General features: G+C 58.9%; 1 protein-coding gene across 1 annotated transcript; it reads right to left on the bottom strand.

The window, feature by feature from the left end:
- Nucleotides 1–3,098: 3,098 nt before the first annotated feature.
- SHISA8 (shisa family member 8) lies at nt 3,099–19,131 on the bottom strand. The gene is made up of 4 exons (XM_026038282.1): nt 18,569–19,131; nt 4,480–4,604; nt 4,248–4,400; nt 3,099–3,424 (listed from the first exon to the last, which is right to left on the bottom strand). The coding sequence occupies exons 1-4, from the start codon at nt 19,129–19,131 to the stop codon at nt 3,099–3,101; spliced, it is 1,167 nt and encodes a 388-aa protein (XP_025894067.1).
- Between the last annotated feature and the right edge of the window lie 288 nt (nt 19,132–19,419).

Raw genomic sequence — 19,419 nt, forward strand, 5'->3', positions numbered from 1 at the left:
CAGGCCCCTGAATGTTGGTTTGCAGTTGCAGTGTGCATCTTCCCATTTAGTGTCCAGGAGCCTTCACTGCATTGGACCAGTTGCGACACTGGAACATGCTGCTGGTTCCCTTCCACCCCTGGAGTCAGGTKGTTAGATCCTTGTTTCTCCTTTCTGTGCTGTGTTCTACAGCCTTTCCCTGAACACGAGGTGCTGCRCTGCATTGGGGGTAGGTCTCTGCCATGGAGCAAGTTGGTGTGTGCTGCACCAGCTGCTTTGGGGCTCTGGAGGGTGTTGACAAYTTGCCCAGGGCCAGTTTGGTACCACGCAGCACCTTGTCTGGCTACTCACCTGAGCAGCCAGTTTCTGCTGAAGGGTAAGTAAATCAGCACAGTAAAAAGTGCCCTTCACCATATGGGGWCTTAATAGAGTGTATGGGAATGGAGTATTACCTGGAGGCAAGAAGCCAGAGATGCTGGACTGGCTGGACAGCCAGAAGTCTGGGGGACAGATGGGAAGCACCCAAAGGTGCTGAGCACATGGTGTGGTGGCACCCACTGCCCTCTTTGGGAGGTCACAGCTGCCTTGTGAGCAGGAGATCTGGAAGAATCTCTGCTCCCTTCACTGAAGACAGCCAGGGCCCAGTGCGGGCTGGTTGCCCCTAGCTGAGGGAAGTTAGGGACAAACTCTTCCTAAACGTGTGTGAAGGGGAGGAAGGTGACTGGGCACAGCCAGCTTGAGTTTATCAGGAGCAAAGTCTGCCTGATCAGCTTGGGAGCTTCTGGTGATGCTGACTGGCAAGGGGAGAGTGGTAGATGTCATTCACAGCAGCCTGGTAGCCAGATCCCTGAGGGATGGACTGGAGAGGTGGATAGTTGGACTGTTGGCCTTGGAGTTGGAGTCAGCAGCAGAGTCCAGCTGGTGGCCTGCTATCCCTCAGCACTCCAAACTGGAGTTAATGCTATATTTATTACCTGTGTAATGGGATAGAATCCTCCCACTAAACTGAGGGAAACTGAACTGAGGGAGGGTCAACAGAACAGCAGCTCTGCCTGCGCTGTGAGGGACCTCGAAAAGCTGGAGAAACTGGTTAAAGGAGCCTCATGAAGCTCAAAACAGCTCTGTAGCTGGAAGGACACAAYCCCCTGCACCAGGCAAGGCTGGGGTTGATGAGGTGGAGAGCAGCTTTGTGGAACAGGCCCTCGATGTGGACTAGAAGCTGAGATGAGCCAGCTCCATGCTCCTGGGGTAAGGAAGGGCACCCCAGCAGGAATGCTGCCAGTTCCTGTACACACGTGGCTTGTCCTTCTACAGCTGGCCCTGGTGAGAGGACACTGGCACGAGATGTAGCCCCTGCTCCTGGGAAGATGGGGATAAGCTCTATGAAGGCCAAGGGAGGGCTGCAGAGACGAGGGCAGGCAGGGCAGGTGTGAGGAAAGCTGAACCTACCTGGGCTTGTTCAGCCTGCAAGGAGAAAGGYGAGGGGAGATCTTGCTGCTGCCTGCACCTACCTGAAGGTAGAGATGGAGCCGTGCCCTGCTCCGAGGGGCATGGGAGAGGAATGAAAGCAGCATCCCAGGAGGAGATGAGAAACCTGGTTTAGGAGGCGCACAGGAAAAACATTTTGTGCAGAAGTTTTTAAGCAGGGAGTCAGGGGCCCCTTAGAAAATCCATGGGCTCCCCACCCTCACAACCTCCYGTGTCTCGGAGCCCTTCCCTGTGCGGCGGCGGGCAGCGCGGCTCGAGCGCCTCTCCCCGTGCCTGCCACGCAGCGGCCGCGGGGCGGCACCGCCTGCCCGGGGACAGGCAGGCGACTCTGCACCTTCCCTCGCAGGGAAGCGGGGCCGAGGGCTCCCCGGGGAGCAGCGCCAGCCCCCCAGGCCTGCCCCGCCAGCACAGGCTCTGCTGCCTCCCCTGTGTGGGGGCAGCTCAAGCCCGCTTCCCCCGGGCACGCTCAGCCCATCGCAGCCTCGCACGGAGGCTGGGGAGCCCCGGTGCCCCCTTCACCCACCCCACAGGCAGGAGGGTGTCACAGGCTGCAGCACCTCGTGATGTGGCAGCAGTGTCACCCGCCACGGCCGTGTGCAGGGCCAGGCTCCCCCCATTCCYGCTCTGTAGCCCTGCAGGCCCCTGTGGCTGCCCCAGGAAGACTGAGGGGGCACAGAGCACAGTGCCATCCCTGGTGGGACRTCCCCCACAGCGACAGCCTGTCCTCTGTGGTCTCCTCTCCAGGACTGTGCCATGGGCTTGGCTTGTGGGAGATCGAGAACAGGCAAAACTCACAGGCTGGGTGAGAGGCTGCGTGCGGGGATGAAGCCGCTCTGCAGCCCCTCTTTGGTGGCAGTGGACAAGGCCCCGAGCAGGAGCAGCCTTGGACAGCTGACCTGCCTGCCCCCTGTCTAAGAGCAAGGGAAAAGAATGCATTTGCCAGGGCCATGCCTTTGCCAGCAGTCACAGTTTATGCAGGACCTACATCACCTCGCTGCTCCCCAGCCTCGAAGGGCAGCCCCCGCCGTAACCCTCTGTAAACACAATGACAAATACAGGTTTAAGACTGTTCTTTGAAACATTCATATAAGGGAAAGACAAAAAAGTCGTGGTCCCGCCCCGAGCTGGGCGAGCGGCCTTAGTCCAAGAAACRAGGGGAAGGAGCCGAGCAAGAATGGAGGGAGACATGTAAACCGCGTCTCGAGCCCTTGACAGCTGGCCCACGCTGGGCGTATTTATACTCCCCTTCATTCCCGTGGTGTGTCCTTGCYGAAGAACCGCCTGGAGAGAAAGTGGGAAGGGGCCAGGCCGGTCGCCCGTGGGTTTCTCGTGGTGCTGGGCGGCCTTGCTGGGTGTGAGTGGGGCTGCGTCCCTGGCCGTGCCATGGGGGGTTCCCGGGCGCCCGCAGCACCCATGGCTGGTGCACGCGGGCTGGGGACGGCGCCAGTGCCCATGGCCGGGGTGCACGGGCTGGGGATGGCGCCAGTGCCCATGGCTGGTTTGCACAGGCTGGGGATGGTGCTCCCATGGCGCAGCTCCCCGGAGCCTGCCCTGCTGGGCCCTCCTGTCGGGCRCCACCAGCGCTGCGACCGGAGCCCGAGCAAGAGGGTCGGCATCACCTTCCCCTCCRCTTAGACGGTGACCTCGGTCTTGCTGTTGGTGGAGAGGTGCCGCTGGGGCTGCGCGTAGTGGGGCGGCGCGGCGCCGAACGCCTCGGGCGGCTTCTCGGCGCTGAAGGGGCGTCCGGCGGCGTAGCCCTGCCGGCGGCCGCCCTCCCAGCCCCCTTTGAAGGCTGGGCTGGCCAGCGGCGGCGCGGGGCCCCCTTTGGTGCCCTTGGCCTTGGGGCCCAGGGGGAAGCCCTCGGGCAGGGCCGGCGCCTCGGCCGGGAAGGGCAGGGTGCTGCTGGYGGGCAGGTCCGCCCCGGCGAAGCGCTTGTAGAAATCCTCCGGCGCGCTCTCTGCGGGGACACACGGAGGGCRACGGTGGCACAGGGTGTCACCCCATGGGAGGGGGGGTGGCCACCCTGGTAGGGCTGCAGTCCCTGGGGTGGGAGGACTGACACCTTGGAGGGGCRCTGCTGCCACCCCCCTGCTGTGGGCACCAGGGTGGGGGACTCTGTCTAGGGCATGAGCAGGGCCCCATAGGGCTGAACGGGAGGGCAGGATGGGTGGGAGAAGGTGCTGGGGGATCCTGGGCCCTGATTTGTTGGGAGCATGTTCTGGGAGCTGGGAAATCTTGGCCCCTGATTGGCTGGGGGAGTGGTGCTAGGGGAAATGGGGCTGTGATTGGCTGGGGAAATGCTGTGGGTCTGTGGAGGAATTGGTCTGTGGTCCCTGATTGGCTGCAGGGGTGGGGCTGGGGTGAGGGATCTTGGCCTCTTATTGGCTGGGGAAATGCTGGGGGGCTGGGGCAGGGAGGAGGAATCCAGGGTCCTGATTGGCCAGAGTGCCGTGGGTCCCTGGAAGAATCCTCACTGCTAATTGGCTGGGATCCTGGTGCCTGATTGGCTGGGTGAGTGCAGGAGGTATGCGGTGGTGGGGGAATCCCAAGCCCTGATTGGCCGGGGATTCTGTGGGCACTCAGGGATCCTGGCCTCTCATTGGCCAGGTGGTGCTGGTGGGGCTCTGCAGTCCCCATGGGAGCGCGTGCTGCCCGCGCCCTTGCTGGGGCCCTCCCCTCTGCAGCCCTTCCCGGGGCAGCCTGTGTGGCTGGTCCCGCACGGCGGTGGTGGCCATGGCGGTGGCCATGGCGGTGGCCGTGGTGGCGGCGGTGGCACTTACCCACAGCCTTGAGCGTGGCGTACTTGGCGTAGTCGGGCGCCTGCAGGGGCCCGCTGCTCACCAGCGGCAGGCGGCTGCCGTGGGCCAGCGGCAGCGCCAGGGGCGGCCCCCCGATGGGGTTGGTGACCATGGCGTTGTTCAGGTGCAGCTTGTCTGGGGAGAGAAGGGCAGCTGGGCAGGGGGCCCCATCGGCGGGTCCCCTGCGCTCACGGGATGGAGAGGCGCCCCTTACCTGTGCCGTTCCTGGGGGGCRGGCGGCCGAGCCCCTCGCCCACCTGCACTTGGAGGCTGCCCACGTGGCCGTCGAGCTGCTCCGAGGGGCCGAGGCCCGGCTGCTTCAGCAGGTCCGTCAGCGTCCTGGGGAGGCGTGAGGGGCGGTCACKGTGCCGCACGGCCCATGGGTGCCGCGCAGCCCCGGTGCTCACYCCCCGGCAAGCCACCCCATGCACCTCCCCTGGCCCCTCGTGTCTCCTGCTGCCCCAGGTCTCACCATAGCCCTGCTCCTAAACTGAAGGGAGCAGTAAGGGCCAAAGAAACCACCACCTTCTTTCTTGCCAGGATCCAAATGCATCCAGCCTGCCTTCACCCATCCTTTTTCTCCCAGCTCTGGTTCACCTGGGAAGGGCTTCTTTAGGTTGTGCTGGGAGAGCTTCCTAGCTTAGGGTTAGAAAATCAYTGCCAATGGCGATCAACAACATGCTCACCCAGCCCAGCTTTTGCAACAGGGCTAGAGAGCACTCCCCTATTCTGCAAATTAAGGTTCAGCTCAGGCTGAGCCCTCCTGGGCTCGGGAGCTTCACAGTGAAAAGCCACTGAGGGAGACGCATTGCTCGGAGTGGGCTACAAGGGGTAAAACACAGTGAGCCGGAGAAAAAATGAACTGACGTCAACTGCAGCTACACCTCGGGGACATTTCCCCAGAGCGTGAGCCTGGTGGAACGAGGGGAGAGGTGGCTACACCTTCGCTTGAGTTATTTCAAAGTGGAGAAAACCCCGGGGAACAGATTAGAGCCACAGCTTGTGCCTCTTCAGGGAGAATGAACTAGCGGTGGCCTCTCRCGCATGCGCTGTCCATTCGTAATGCCCTCTTTATAAGTAATAGCATTAAACATTAAACACCATTACATAAGATAAAGCGCGGTTTCGTTTAACATTCATGGCTGGAGACACTGCAGCAGTGCCGTGGTGCGCAGGCGGTCCCAGCGCAAGGCGCGCGCGCTCCTTGTTGTGGCCCTTGACAGCCAGTCCCAGGGTAGGAAACAAAGCTTCTATTTGCATTGGCATTAGCATGAAAGCAACCCATAATTTCTGCCATAAAGACCAGTCTTGYGCTATCAAGGATGCTTAGGAAAGCAGAGAGAGTCCAGTTAGGGCTTTCGCTGTCTCTCTAATCCCCAGGATCCCTGTCAGCGTGCCTTTCATGTCAAACGCGCTGGCTAGCTCATATGGGCAAGCTAAAAGAGCTGCAGGAGGAGCTTCGCGATAGCAAGTGAGTGGACGATAAAACAGCAGATTAAACTCAATGTGGATAAATGTAAATTGATGCATACTGGGGAGGAAGGGTGAATAATCCTGACTTGTTATATATGTCAGCTYCTTGCTCTGGAGCAGTCGAAAACTGCATCTGGAACAGTGCCTGGCTTTGGCTCTCCGAGGGCGAGAGAGATGTTGCCAAATCCCATGGAGGCCCACCAAGATGGTCGGGGGCCAGAGGACACAGCGCTCGAGGGGAGGCTGAGTGAGCTGGGCTGGAGACAAGGAGACCGAGGCGGGTGATTGCTGCTCTCAGCTGCAGTAATGGGGGCTATAGAGGAGATGGAGCCAGGCTCTTCTCAGAGGTGCACCGGGACAGAGTGAGTGTTGCCAGGCATATGACAGAGMAAGGGTTGCCAGATGCAAGCTGGACTAATTCAGGCTAAAAATAAGGAGAATTGTTCCCTATCAGGGTGGTCAGGCACAGCAGAAGGGCCCAGAGCATCTGGGGGAGCTGCATCCTTGGAGATAGTCAAAACACACCCAGCCAAGACCCTGAGCAACCTCATCTAACTTTGAAGTGAGCCCCGCTCTGAGTGAGGATTGAAYCAGTGATCCCACCCTCAAGGTGCAAAGGCTGAGGGAAGGAGGACATGGCGTTAGCCTGTAAGACCTGCCCTGGGCTATCAGGAGAAAGCCTTGACTGCTGTGCTTCTGTTGGATCCCCGGTACAAAKAACTCAGGCTCTGCCTCTCTACAGTATTTTTTCCTTCCTATGTGCAGAAGTGTGGAGGTGCCATCAGCTGGTAGGTGGATCGGTTTTTCTAATTAGTCCAAGATGACACGAGTTGAACACACCGACCTTGCAATGCCCTTGCATGCTGCTGTTGCCTGTTCTCCACAAACGCTTGTCTCAGGGACATGGGGTGACTCTTAGACCAGGTTTAGCATCTTTTTCTGCAGCGGGGGGATGTCTGTCACAGTCTGGACTAAGGTAGCAAGACCCCTCATTCCACCATGATTTTCACCCAGTAAAACAATAAGGAATCAAAGTGCTTTCTGCAGAGCCAAGTGGAAAAAAAGTCTGAGGTGCATCCGCATCCTAGTCTGAACTCACCTCTTCTGAGAAGCCACATCTGAGAAGCTCATCGCTTAGCACACATCTTGTGCCCTTCTTCTGCCCACCCTGGCCTTTCTTCTTCTCCCTCAGAGATAGGTGCCCCAAACCTCCAAGCAGAGAGCTCGGCTCCCTCCGGCAGCTGCATAGTAGGGCAACCCAACCATCCCACCCGTCGGGACAGATACCTCTACTGCCCTGCAACACGCTGGATGTGAGAAACAAAGCCAGAAGATGTGGAGCTCACAGTCTGGGCCGGTTTGGTGTGGTGTGACGGCTGGTGTGACCTGCTGGTGTGACCTGCTGCCAGTTGTCACGCTTTAGCCACCTCTTTGAACTCCTGCTTCTGTCATGAAGATCACAAAGTCCTGTGCTCGCATGTGTCATGTGAAGCCAGGGATGTGGTGCTTGGGATGGGGCAGTGCCTCTGAGATTGCCTTGAAATTCTGGCCAGGATTATTGGAGGACTGTTCCCATGACACTGTGCCTTTCATTTTGGCTGCAATGAGTGAACACCAGAGGGCAATAGTAAGAGCAGCCTCTGGAAAGTTGCGGGGGAAGATCGTTCGCTTTGTATGTCTTTTCCAACACTCTGGGGGAGGATTTGATGAACAGGTTCCCCCAGGATCAMTTAATTTCAAAATGGGCCAATAAATGCAGCATATAGTTCAGCAAAAGGAAAATGCAAAGTCCTCCGCCTGGGGAAGAAGAACCTTGTGCACCAGTACAGACTAGGGACTGACCTGCTGGAAAGCAGTGAAGGACCAGGAGGTCCTGGTGGACAACAAGTTGCACATGAAGAGCAATGTGCCCTTGTGCTGAAGAAGGCCAGCAACATCACGGGCTGCATGAAGCAGAGTATGGCTGGCAGGTCAAGAGAGGTGATCTGTCCTCTCAACCCTCAYGAGGCCACGGCGGGAGAGCTGCACTCCAGTGCAAGACTTGTGGACATGCTAGAGAGAGGCCAGTGAAGGGCACAAAGATGAGTAAAGCATTAGAGACTTCTCCATATGGGAGAAACTCAGAGAGCTGGGATTGTTCAGCCAGGAGAAAGGAAGACTCGGGGAGGGTTATCGGTGTGTATAAATGCCGGGTGGGAGAAGGAAAGGTGGCAGCACCAGACTCTTCTCAGAGTTGCCCAATGACAGGTTGCAAAGCAATAGGCACAAATTCAAACACAGGAAATTCTTCTTAGAATAAGATAATAATAATAATAATAATAATAATAATAATAATAATAATAATAATAATAAACAACTACTTTATGGTAAAGAGGGGTCAAACAGTGGAGATGATCTCCAGAGCTCCCTGCCAACCTCAAGTGTTCTGTGATTCTRTGAGTTTATTTCAGCGCTGCTCTTTGCCCAGGAACTCCTTCCTTTCCTTAAATAATCGCTTCCTAAAGACCTGAACACCATTTGACTTCACTCTCGAGGCTCACTCAACGCATAGATCTTTCCCATGAAAAAGCAGATGATTTTCTGAGCTAAACTGGTGTGGCCGTGTGCCCCCAGGAGACCTCCTTTGTTTTATTTACACATCTCTTGGCCCTGTCAGGCTCCTCCTGTCACTAATGCCGTGCCTCCCGTGGCTGTGTCATGTTTTGCTCCCTGCTGCCTGTCTTCCTTTGCTCACTCTGGAGCTGGAGGGAACAGCTGCTGTTGCCCTTAGGATCCTCCAGGATCTGCTAGGAGGGCTTCAGTTCAGATCACCCTTGCATGCTGCCCTAGGGGTTTCATTTCACCATGGAACTCCCTCTTGTAACTCCAGGGCATGYTTAGTCCAGGGAAAAGAGACCGTACCTTTCATGGCACGGGCACCCTTGGGTGCTTCCCCTGCAGGAGGATACAGGAGGATCATCCTGCTGAGGAGCTGGCRCCCGCAGCTCTCACCTTCCCCGAGGTACCTTGCGGCCGCCCCCTTCCCTGCAGGCTGCTGCCTCCACTCGGAGCATCCCCAGGGCCCAGCACTCAGATTGGGTTCTTTCACTGGGAAGTTCAATGTGATTTGACCTATTTTTTTTYCCCTCGGGTCTGTTTATGAAGCTTGAGCAATCCTTAATCTGTGACTTTCTCTCCAGATAAATCCATCAGTGCTTCTTCCCGCCCCCCSCGCCCAAACCTACCCTCAGCATCGCCTGCCTGGAGCATGGATGAGAACAACAGCAAAGGCAGCTCTTAACAAGCAGTTTTGCAAAGGTAGAAGCTGCTTCGTCCCTGAGCGTCAGCAACACCTGGCTCACCATCTCTCCCGTGTCACAAGCTGTGCCACAGGCAAGGGCTGCAGACACAGCTCATGTGGGGCTGCAGCCCACGAGCGACCAGCGGGGCTCATCCTGCACCCRGTGCTTGGGCATGTGCTGTCGCACTGGCAAGAGCTGCCTCCATTCGTCTGGTGCTGGAGGAGGTTCTTCATGGTGCCACCTGGAGTGGACCCAGCTGTGCAGGTTGTGGAGGTCCAGCCAGAGCAGATAGGGGCCTGGGATCATGGTCAGCTGCACGGAGAAAGAGCTCCCCATATTTGCCCCCTATCCCTACACCCTGCAGTGCAAGGAAGAAGAAAGCTGGCGGCTGCACCATACGTGTTCTGGAGGGGGTTCCTTCAGGCTAGCCCTAGCCTGCTCCCATGACTGAAGACTTAGTGTTTGGGGAAGGTTTGGTCTGCTCCTGGAGCACATCTCCCAAGTTAGCTCTGAGATGGCTCCAAGGTGCAGATTAAGGTTGGGTATGCAGGGACATCAGCAGATTGGCTTTAAATCTGCACTTTTCACCTGAAATTAAACACTAATGTAATGTTGAGGCATCCATTAYCAGGAGCAGTCTCCATCCAGCACACTGTGCCTGCAGATACTGAGCTCACACGGCTGCACCTAGAGGTTGGTGTACTGTTCTGGAGTGAGATGCTACTCCAAGCTATCATTGCAYGGGCAATAATACTGTCTTACCCAGGCAAAGTATCAAAAAAAAGTGTGTGCAAAAGTCCTGTCCGATCCAAGCCTAGCAGACCAAGCCAATGAGCTTAACTGAGGATCCACCAAAACCCTGTGCAAGCACCAAGAGCTCTTCAGCAGGCAAAGAGGTGACTCCTGGAGCAGTGACAGTGACAAGTCAGAAATARCTCTGTGGCAAGGACCAGCATGCGGAGGTCAATGCTCCTGAGCCATCCTGAGGGAACTACTAGGYGCATGTTCCCTCAGGATGGAGGGAACCCTGTGGGATGGTGGGATRTGGGAGATGGAGGTGACCCTGTGGGAGTAGGGAAACAGGGCATGAMAGACACCTCCAGCCCCAGGGGCTGGCTCATTTTGGAGAGCCCCGAAGAAGGGGAGAGGGATCAGTGGCTTAAGACTCATATGTGGAAACCACAGCGGGAGAGCCGTTGCAAGCCGTGGGCAAGGGGAGTCAGAGGAACGGGAGGAGGAGACAGTGCAGCCATCAAAGGCGGAGAGAGAGAAATGAGCAACAGGGGAAGCGACATTGCCCCAAGCTGGAGCGAGCGCTTCGCCCCTGCCCTTGGAGGGGGAGYGGGAGGTTGCAGCCCGCCGGCGGAGCGGAGCGGGGCGCTGCGCTGGGCTGCTGCTCCGGGCCGGCCCAACCCGCTGGGGTGGAACCGCGCTGTGCGTGAGGGCCGCAGGGGACCTGCACCCGGGTCAAAAGGGCTTCGCTTTTGCCTCCTGGGGAGACTTTTCCCATAGCTCTTCCCATATAGGAGATTTCCCATGTTCCCATATGCTGCTGGGGACTGGCGTCGTAAGCCTGTGCAGTGAGGCAGCCGTGGCACTGCAGGACCCCTGCCTGCTCTCCCTGTAGAGCTTGGGCTGCCCAAGGTGAGGTGGCTCCAYAGAACCCAACAGGATATGCTAGCAAAAGGTGGGGATGGGAAAGCAGGCTGCTTAGGAGCAGCTAGCGCTCAGCACCACTGCTTCCATGGGCACGGGGTGCCTCGCAGCCCATCCATCCGCTCCTTTCTCCARGCTAACCGGATGGCTTCTTCAGTGGGCAGACTGTGTGGTGGTGTTGAGAGAGACTGGCGCAGTCTGGTGTGCTGTGTCCCGCTCTGTGGGAGACTGGCACTTTGCAAGGCTCTGGGAAGGTGCCTGGTTTGCTTCGGACACGTTTGGCTGCACCCCGGCGCATCTCTGCCCTAGGATCACTAGTGGTGAGACATGAGCCACCTTCTGTGCGGTCACAGACCTTCTCTCTTGAAGGAGCAACACTCACCGGCCTTCCAGAATCCTGATCCCTCTCCCACCCTGCCCTGGTCAGTGCTACCACTAGCCGGGAAAGGACAAGATACTCATTTTGCAGTTCCTCTGGTCTCATTCTGCTCTGGCTCAGCAGGTCAGGTGAATGGATGCAGCAAAATAAACAACTTCTTCTGCCCCGCTCGCTTGCGTACCACCTGCCCAGGCCTGTCCTCGCTGCCAACGCTGGCTGCTAACTGCGGAGCAGGAAATAGCCTGCTGACACGTTTGTCCTTTCGGAGGAGAAACGGGAGCAGCACTCAGAGCTCCTGTTGTCAGTGTGCYGGGAAGGGGAGCTCGGCTGAGGGCTACGGGCAGAGCCGCGTGAGCAGGGAGACGGGCAGGGGCTGCCCTCGTGGGGATATTGCTGTGGGCCCACAGGGTCCCTCGGGCTGCGCTCCGCACCCGCCCTTGGCCACTGCTCTGCCCGGGCTGCGTTCCCAGCCCGGTCACTGCTCCACACAGCTGCCCTGCAGTGGTGGGACAGCCGGGTGACACGGACACACGACATCAAATGAGGCTGAGGGCAACAGGGCCATGCTGAACCCCCTGGGAGAGGTGCTGCTGGACGAGGAACCTGAGGTGCTGGCAGCACAGCACGAGTGGAGTCAGATGGGAGTAAYGATAGGGACGACTCCTGCCTCTCCTCCTGCCCTCTCTCCCCATAGCTGCCTCATTTTGGTCTCCCAGAGAGCTGGGGCAGCATGTGACAGGGCATTCACCATATTGCCTCCAAACACCTTTTCTAGGTCTTCGCTGCTTCCTACTACCGCAGGCACGAACCGCAAGCGCAGCCCCAGCCTGGAGCACTGCCAGCGACGCACTCGGCGCACTCAGACACACAGCGGGGTAGGGTTTCAGGACCCCAGACACCCCGGAGAGACCCAGCCTGGACTGTAGCACAACACGAGCATGCGGGGACCTTGGTGATGCAGCGGTTGGTGGCACCATCTCRGTGGGACAGCTTCAGGCAGCGCTGTCCCTGCAGTCCCCAGGCTGTGCTGTCCCCTCCGCAGCGCCGCGCTTCGGCAGCGGGGGCTTGGGGAAAGTGGCCTGCTCAGTGGGAGCTGCCGCCGGGAATGTGCGTCCGTGGGGGCACACGCTGCCGCTGGGGACACCCGCACAGCCACCGCTCATCTTTCTTTGGCATCAGCGGTACCCACAGGCGCGTGTACGAGACTGGTTCCCCCGTCACAGCAGCCCCACTGCCCCACATAAAGTTATAGATGGCTCCTCTATGCTGCTTTTCTTTCTCTTAAGAAGGCTTATCCTGATGGACATAGACCCCTCAGGCAACCCCAGCAATAAGCCCCTTTGCTTAGACTTTGCTGTGTGCCCACGGGAGAAAGCCATGGGAAGCACACCACTAGGAGAGATGTCATGGCAAGCTGCTGCACCTGGATCCGCACAGGAGTGTCTTGAGATATCCTCGACATCTTGGCAAATGGGAAGCATCCATTTGGGGAGCAAGTAGGGGGCAAATTTTCTTTGAGTTTCTCTGGAAGTTCCCCAGATCTCTTGCCCATAATGATCCAACAGATGCAGGATCTTTCTGTAGGGTCTCATGGTGTGACTCTAAAAAGATTCATTTAGCCTAGAGGGTCCTGGAGATCTCTGGATATCTGGGGCCTAAAGAAAAACACGGGCAGGTGTTTCTGACTCACACGGGATTTGGACACGCTGTGCAAATGCTCAGGAGGGGTGCCAAGCATAATGTGAGCAGGAAGAAGAACGGTTGTGAGAACCACCATAAGGACCTGCAGAAGGAAGGCAGCCATCACGGGGACAGGGTGGCAGGAACAGGTAGCTTGCTGGCTGAGCACACAGACTGTCAAAGGTAGAAGGACAAGAATCAGATCCTGCTGGGAAATAGGTGAGCTGAAACAACAGAAGTTCCCTGAAGAAATGGTGGTCAGCAAGGAAAGTCCAGGAAAAGCCACCACCTGGCCGGGCAGAGCAAGAACAGTTGCTGCATGCACTTGAGCTGGCCTGGTTGATGGGTGACCCTGGTCTTGCCAGCAATCAGAGGTGACTTAGGGTGTGTGGGGAGGGATCTACAAATCCCCTGCTGGGGAAAATGGGGCATTTTATGAGCAGTTTTCTTCCTCCCACAAGACAGCATTTTTTTTTGTTGCCGCTTGTTGGTGACTTCTGTGATAGCAGCCAAGAAACTCTGCTGGGATCCCTCAGGTTTTCCCCATGCAACCTTCCATAGGAGTGTTTGTGCCACAATCTGACATCCAGCAGTGGAAGAGAGAGTCATCCTACAGAGGACAGGAGCTCTTGGTGATGGTGACAGCACTGAGCCAAGAGGCATCAGTGGTTTTCAGTTTCTACCTTGCACCTCAGAGGATGGACATCCATCCACACTGGGACACTGCAGCCTGAGGGCTCCACGGGACAGGAGGACGAGGTGACCGTGCTGGAGCTGACGCTGGAAAGGAGCAGGATGGGGAAGTAGGGCTGGCCTGGTCTCCAGACAGAGCTGCCACTCTTAGTAGGGCAGGAAGTGGTGGGAAAGGAAGAAAGCAGGGGAGGAATCCACCTTTCTAAAGCGGGCTTTCCCATTTCCAGCTGTGTGTGGATGTCTGTTTTTGGTGCAGGTGCCAATCACACTGTGCTTACATGAACATCTTGGAAATCTAGCTGGGGCAGCGGGGAGTGGGGGCTCAGGACAAGCTGGATGGTCCTGGCCTCTTTGGTTCTGGTGAAGCGGGACACTGAGGTACAACTGGCTGGGACCTTCAGGTCTCTCAGTGCTATGAGTATCAGCAGCAGAGCTTATGGGTTTTTCTGAGACGTGCTGCTCTTAGCTCAGAGCTTGAACCCCTTCCCACCAAAGCACTTTTATAAGACATGTCCCTCATCCATATAGACAAATGACAAGAGGTGACCCTTGGAGCATGTGAATTTTGCAGGGATCGGGAACGGGATGGCATTTGAAAGCAGGCAAGTGGCAGACTTCCCTCCTTATCTTAGAAAATTTGTGAGGAAAGACTGCAGGAATAGTCCCGAAGCATGAGGAATGTTTCGGAGAAGCAAGAAAAACAACACAAACAAAGAAAAGAAAAAAGCAGCAGGACAGATAGATAGAAACGGACACCAAACCAGCTGTGTGATGAGAAATTGGCCCGAGGCCATGATGCAGTCCGCAAGGCGCAACATGAGAAGCTCCTACCCGAAGCGCGGAGAGGGACACAAGGTTGCGTTGCCCATGCTGAGCTACGCGTGGCTGTGCAGGGGAGAAGCAGATAACAGAAATATCTGCACTTTTGTGGTAGTGCTGGGCAGAAATGTGGTGCACGGGCTGCCTGTGCTCCCAGCTATGCCAGGACGGAGGCAACGGTGCAGCCGGTGCCACAAAGCTGTGCTGGTCTCACACACGTGCAAAGGGAGCTTGCAGAGTAGAGGAGCCAGCGGGGCTGGCAGGTTGTGCACCAGAAACCTGGCCATGACACAGGCTGCATGGCTCGCTGGCCACCCTGCTGCCCCGCTCTGGAAGAAGGACGTGCCTGGGTGGCAATAAGGACTCCGAAGGCAGCTGTTGGACTAAGCCCAGGAAAACAGGGATGGCTCCATCCCCCTTCCTCCTCGAGTGCAGTTGCTGGTGCTTTGCCTTCCGAGCTGTTGCCGCGCTGCCCTCRCATGCGTCTGCCTCCTTCGTGCATGGATCCCTGCGTGTTTCGATGGGGAATGCAGGATGYGGCACCACCACTTTGATGCATGGGCACTTCTTTCCTTTTCTACCATCTCCAGTGCAAAAAAGGTTTAGTAAATTGTAAAATTTGCAGCAGTGGGCTCTTGGGGAGATAGAGTTGCACTCTGCTGTGTGCCGTCCCCTTTCCTGGACCACAGCAGCACCCCACAAAGGCAGAGACACTTTCAGCTTAAGCAGAAGGAGCCACTAAACAGGGAAGGGGGAAAGGAGATGGCTCTGCCTGCTCCTGCAGTGACATTCAGGAGAATCACTCCATGTGGGCAGTAACAGCTGTGCAGAGCTGTGGCACGTGGCCAGAGCGCAGGCACAACTACTCCGTGCACGGTATAGATGGAGGGGGGCTTCTCATTCCGTCCCATGGGAAAAACACAAAGGACACACGAGAAAAACTTTCCTTTTCCCACCCCATATGCCCAGGTCAAAAAAATCTGCAGCTACTAGGAAGAAAAGGTCTGTTGAGCAATGACCCACATATTTCAAAGTGCAGTCCCATGTGAGCTGAAAGTGTGCTTATGGGGAGCAGAATAAATTACTGCTCTGCTCATCAGGAAAGTTCTGACTTGTGACAGAGAAATGGGAAGGAAAAGAAAAAAGGAAACACTTAGCTTTAGTAGAGCTGAGGCTACAAGTAGAAAACAAGTTTCCCTCTGCTCAGCCGCAATGTTCCCACCAGGTATCATGTGGATGAAATGAGAAAACACAAGACCCGCCGGCAGAGCCAGGTGGAGCATCCTGGAGACATGCCCGGCAGCACCCTGCTTCAGGCTGTATTCCCATGGGATAGCTAGGACCAGCATGGCCAGGTCAATATGCCGGCTTGTCTCTCGTACACACACACACGTTTGCAGTAACTCCTGCACCCACCCAGCTTGTGTCACGCCAGTATCCCACCTGGATGGGCACAAAGATTCCCTCTGGGCCTCTCAGCCCCCAAGTGCTGATGTGGAAAAGGGTGGTGGGGCAGCCCCAGTGCCACCAGGCCTGGYGAGGGGCAGCACTTCTTTCTGGGATCCCACTTTGGCAGCGGGTGCTTCCCAGAGACCTGGGAAGTGGTTTCCAGCCCAGGTGCCGGGATCAGGRCCTGGTGGGCAGGCATAAGGTGGAGGTGGGAGGCAGTTCCCCCCAGTCTTTGCCTCGAAAGGCTCCTGGGTGGGCAAGCCCTGAGCACAGGGGCACATCGTTGTGCCCCGGGCACGCTGCTCCCACAGGCAGCGCTGCCTCTTGCAGGGGCTGCAGCAACGCGGGGAGATGCGTTAGGATGGCAGCTCCATCCCTCTCGCCCCTAGCTGGGAGACCAAAGAGCAAAGGGGGTTGCCGTGCTGCACCCTTCGCAGCTGTAACATCCCCTTGCAAGGAGGAGAGGCAAAACCCCCCAGCAGGTTGGTAAATGGAAGGGGAGTCAGAAAGCACGGTGACTGGCAGAGGCCGTATGGATCCTGCCACCACGCCAGCGCTTTGCGGGCGACGCACGGGAGGGACACGGACACAGACACCAGGCCAGGTTACCCCGCAGGGGGCTGCAGCACGGAGCCCCCAGAAGAGCATCACCCAGCTCAGGAAGGTCCTTGTGACCCCCTGTGCCACCTTGTTTGCACCCGGCCTCCTCCAAACAGAGGGCTCAGCCCTCTCCCCCTGTCCTCAAGCAGGCAAAAGCGCCTGGCCTCTCCTGCTGGCCATGGGCGCAGAGCTGGGCCTGGGCATGGGGTGGAGAGGACCTGGGGTGGGATGTCCTGGCTCTGGGAATGGCCTCAGTGGAGGYGGGATACAGCAGGTGTGGGGATGAGTTGCAGTGTGTGTCTGGGTGGCAGCGGCAGAGCGGGGCCCAGGGCGTAGCGGCTGCGGGAGCGGGACACAGAGCTCGGGTGCTGCCCAGGTTCCGTGCTGGCAGGGGCCGACAGGCGCTCTGCAGGAAGGAGAGGGGCTCCCTGTGCTCAGGGATGCAACCAGAGCAGCTCCCTGTTTGTCCCAGTAAAATCATTTCCTGGGGCGCTGCTTTGTTTTTTTCTCCTCTTCTTTCTTTTCAAGCTAAAATCCCTGGGCAAAATGGCATAGAAATGGATTTATCACCAATTTGACGTCCTCACTAGGAGGATGCGAGCAGAGCCTGCACCTTGTTGATTAGAAAGGCAGCGAGGTGCTGCACTGAGGCTCAGAGAGCTAGTGCAGCCCCCTCGTGCCCCCTTCCCTGCAACTCGCTGCCTGGGCTCTTCCTGGCTGCTTCGGGGCGCAGAGCCACGCTGCCCGTGTGGGGTCTCTGCTCCAGGGCCCGAGCAGAGCCATGGGGCTGGGCTGCCCGCGGGAGCGGGAGCGGGAGCAGGAGCAGGCGGGTCGGCCGCAGGGGCTGCGGGCAGCGCGTGCTCGCACGTGTGCCGCGCGGGAGCGCGATGAGGAGGGACAGCTCTGAGTCAGGCGCGCGCCGCAGGGGCTGCGCTGTGCCCGCGAGGCCGCGAGCGGCGCGGAGGCGCCGGCGGCGCAGCGCGCGCGGGCAGCGGGGCCCAGGCGCCAGGTCGGGCCGCCTGCCCGCGAGGTGCGCGGCGCTTCGCTGGGAGAGCCCCTGCTCCCCCCCGGAGAGCCGGGGACATGCGGCGGAGCACGTTGCGTGCCCGCCAGCCGYGGCTGGTGCATCATGCTGAGGCCCGGGCGCCTGTGACATCTCTTTGCCACGAGCTGGGACTCAACCTTCCCTCGGTGCCGCTTGGGAGACGTCCCTGCAGGGGAAGGGGGTGCACRCAGCGCGCGGAGGCAAAACAAGCCTTGGCACTGCATTTTGGTGCCTGTGTATGTGGGGAGGGAGTTGGGGGGGGACATAAACGTGGCAAGAAGTGTTTATTTGAAGTCAGGACTAAGGAGCGAGCGAGCCCGGGAGCGGGCAATGTGCTAACAGCGAGAGTAGCGGCAGGGRGGAGTGGAGTGAGGGAATGAGGGCTGGAAGCCGGACACGGGGAAAGGGGGAGACGCGCGTGCGACACCGTGACCTTTTCTCCCCCACTCTGGCCCTGGGCTCAGCAGGGCAGCTCAGCACCCGAGCAGGCGAGGGAGCCCAGGGAGGTCAAACGAGGGGCTGGGAGCCCGACGGCACGTAGCCCTTTCCCGCCTGCCCCTCTGCCCTTCCCGGGGGCGCTGAGGGGCTTGCAGCCCTCCCGGCCCCCTGGCGCACGCGCACGCGCCCGTGCGCCGCACACAAACACGCACAGCCGGGAGGCGCAGGAACTGCAAAGGCGCCACTCCGAAATCTCCCCTCCCTCCATGCCRGCAGCGAGGATAAAGCCAACTGTTGTCCAGGGTCGTCCTAGGCATAGGCTGACTCCGAAACGCATGAGGATCCATGAATTTAGGGAGAAAGGTGAGGGGAGGCCACTTCTAAAAGGTGACATTTAGTCTTCCCCACTGACAGGGTGGATRGTTCTGCTCAGCAGGACAGGGACAGACCTCGCTGCTTCGCGGGATCTGACCAGGTCCCTRAGGAACRAACATCGTGACACKCTTTCCCYGCTGTCCCTGGGCCRRCACATCCCAGGGCTGGCAGCCCTCRCTGTCCAGGAAGGAGCAGGAGCCCTAGCCCAYATCTMCTTGCTGCGCAGCTGCACCCTGCRTTTCGTCAYGCTGGGCYGGCTCCYGCCMCGGCGAGGGCAGCACCCCCTTCCCCATCGTTGCCCAGAGGGGCATGTGGTGGCCCTGCTGGGAGCTGCGGGTCGCCCTGGGAAAGGGGAACCCTGAACCCTGAGTGTGGAGCTCTCTGGCAGGAGGAGCATGGGCGCGAAGGACCTTACCTGGACATGGTCATCTCTGCCTGGGGGCTCTGCGACTTCTCCAGGCCCAGCTTGGTGAAGATGCCCACCAGCACCATGATGGCCACCACGCCGCAGATGATGTACACAATCATGTTGGTCTTGTCCCGGGTGGGATCCTCGGGGGTCTCGTCCACGCGGGCCGGCGGCTGGCCCGTGTTGACCCAGTTGGGGGTGTCGTAGTTGGAGCAGCCGCTTTGGTCCAGCCGCCCGGGCTTGAACTGGCAGCAGAAGCGGTACCCGCATGTCCCGCAGCAGTACTGGTAGATCCCCAGGTTGCAGTTAAACGGCGGGTCCCACTGCCCCATGACGTCGTAGTAGCCGCGGCAGCGGTCGCCGCCCGGCATGGCTTCGGTGGGCGCCGCCGCCACGTCCTCGGCCGTGGGGCCCCAGCTGGCGTTGTTGCTCTCCACCTGCGCCTCGGGCTCGGGGCCGCGCGTGCCCGCCTCGCCGGCGCCCGCGCGGCCCGGGTCCAGCAGCACCAGGCAGCAGATGCCGAGGACGTAGCCGCGCTCCATGCGGGTGCGGCGCCCCCGGCCCGCCATGCCAGCCGCCCGGTGCCTCAGGGCTGTGCGGCCGCTCTGCCTCCCGCGGGGGCAGCGGGCGAGAGGCGCCCGCCGCTCTGCAGGGGCCACYGGCGCGGCGCCCTGCTGCCCACCCTGTGCGAGGGGGACGGCTACGCGCGCTGTCCCCCCGGGCCCTCGCGAGACGGGGCCCCCGGCACCCGCCTCATGGCTGCGAAAAAGCCCCCCGCGGAGAAGAGAGCAGGGTTCAGCTGAGGGGAAGGTGGGGGAAGGAAAGGGGAGAGAGGGAAAAAGGGAAGGGGAAAAAAA

The sequence above is a fragment of the Nothoprocta perdicaria genome, unplaced genomic scaffold (assembly GCF_003342845.1).
Source record: "Nothoprocta perdicaria isolate Ctin4 unplaced genomic scaffold, notPer1 scaffold_206, whole genome shotgun sequence".
Taxonomy (NCBI): Eukaryota; Metazoa; Chordata; class Aves; order Tinamiformes; family Tinamidae; genus Nothoprocta; species Nothoprocta perdicaria.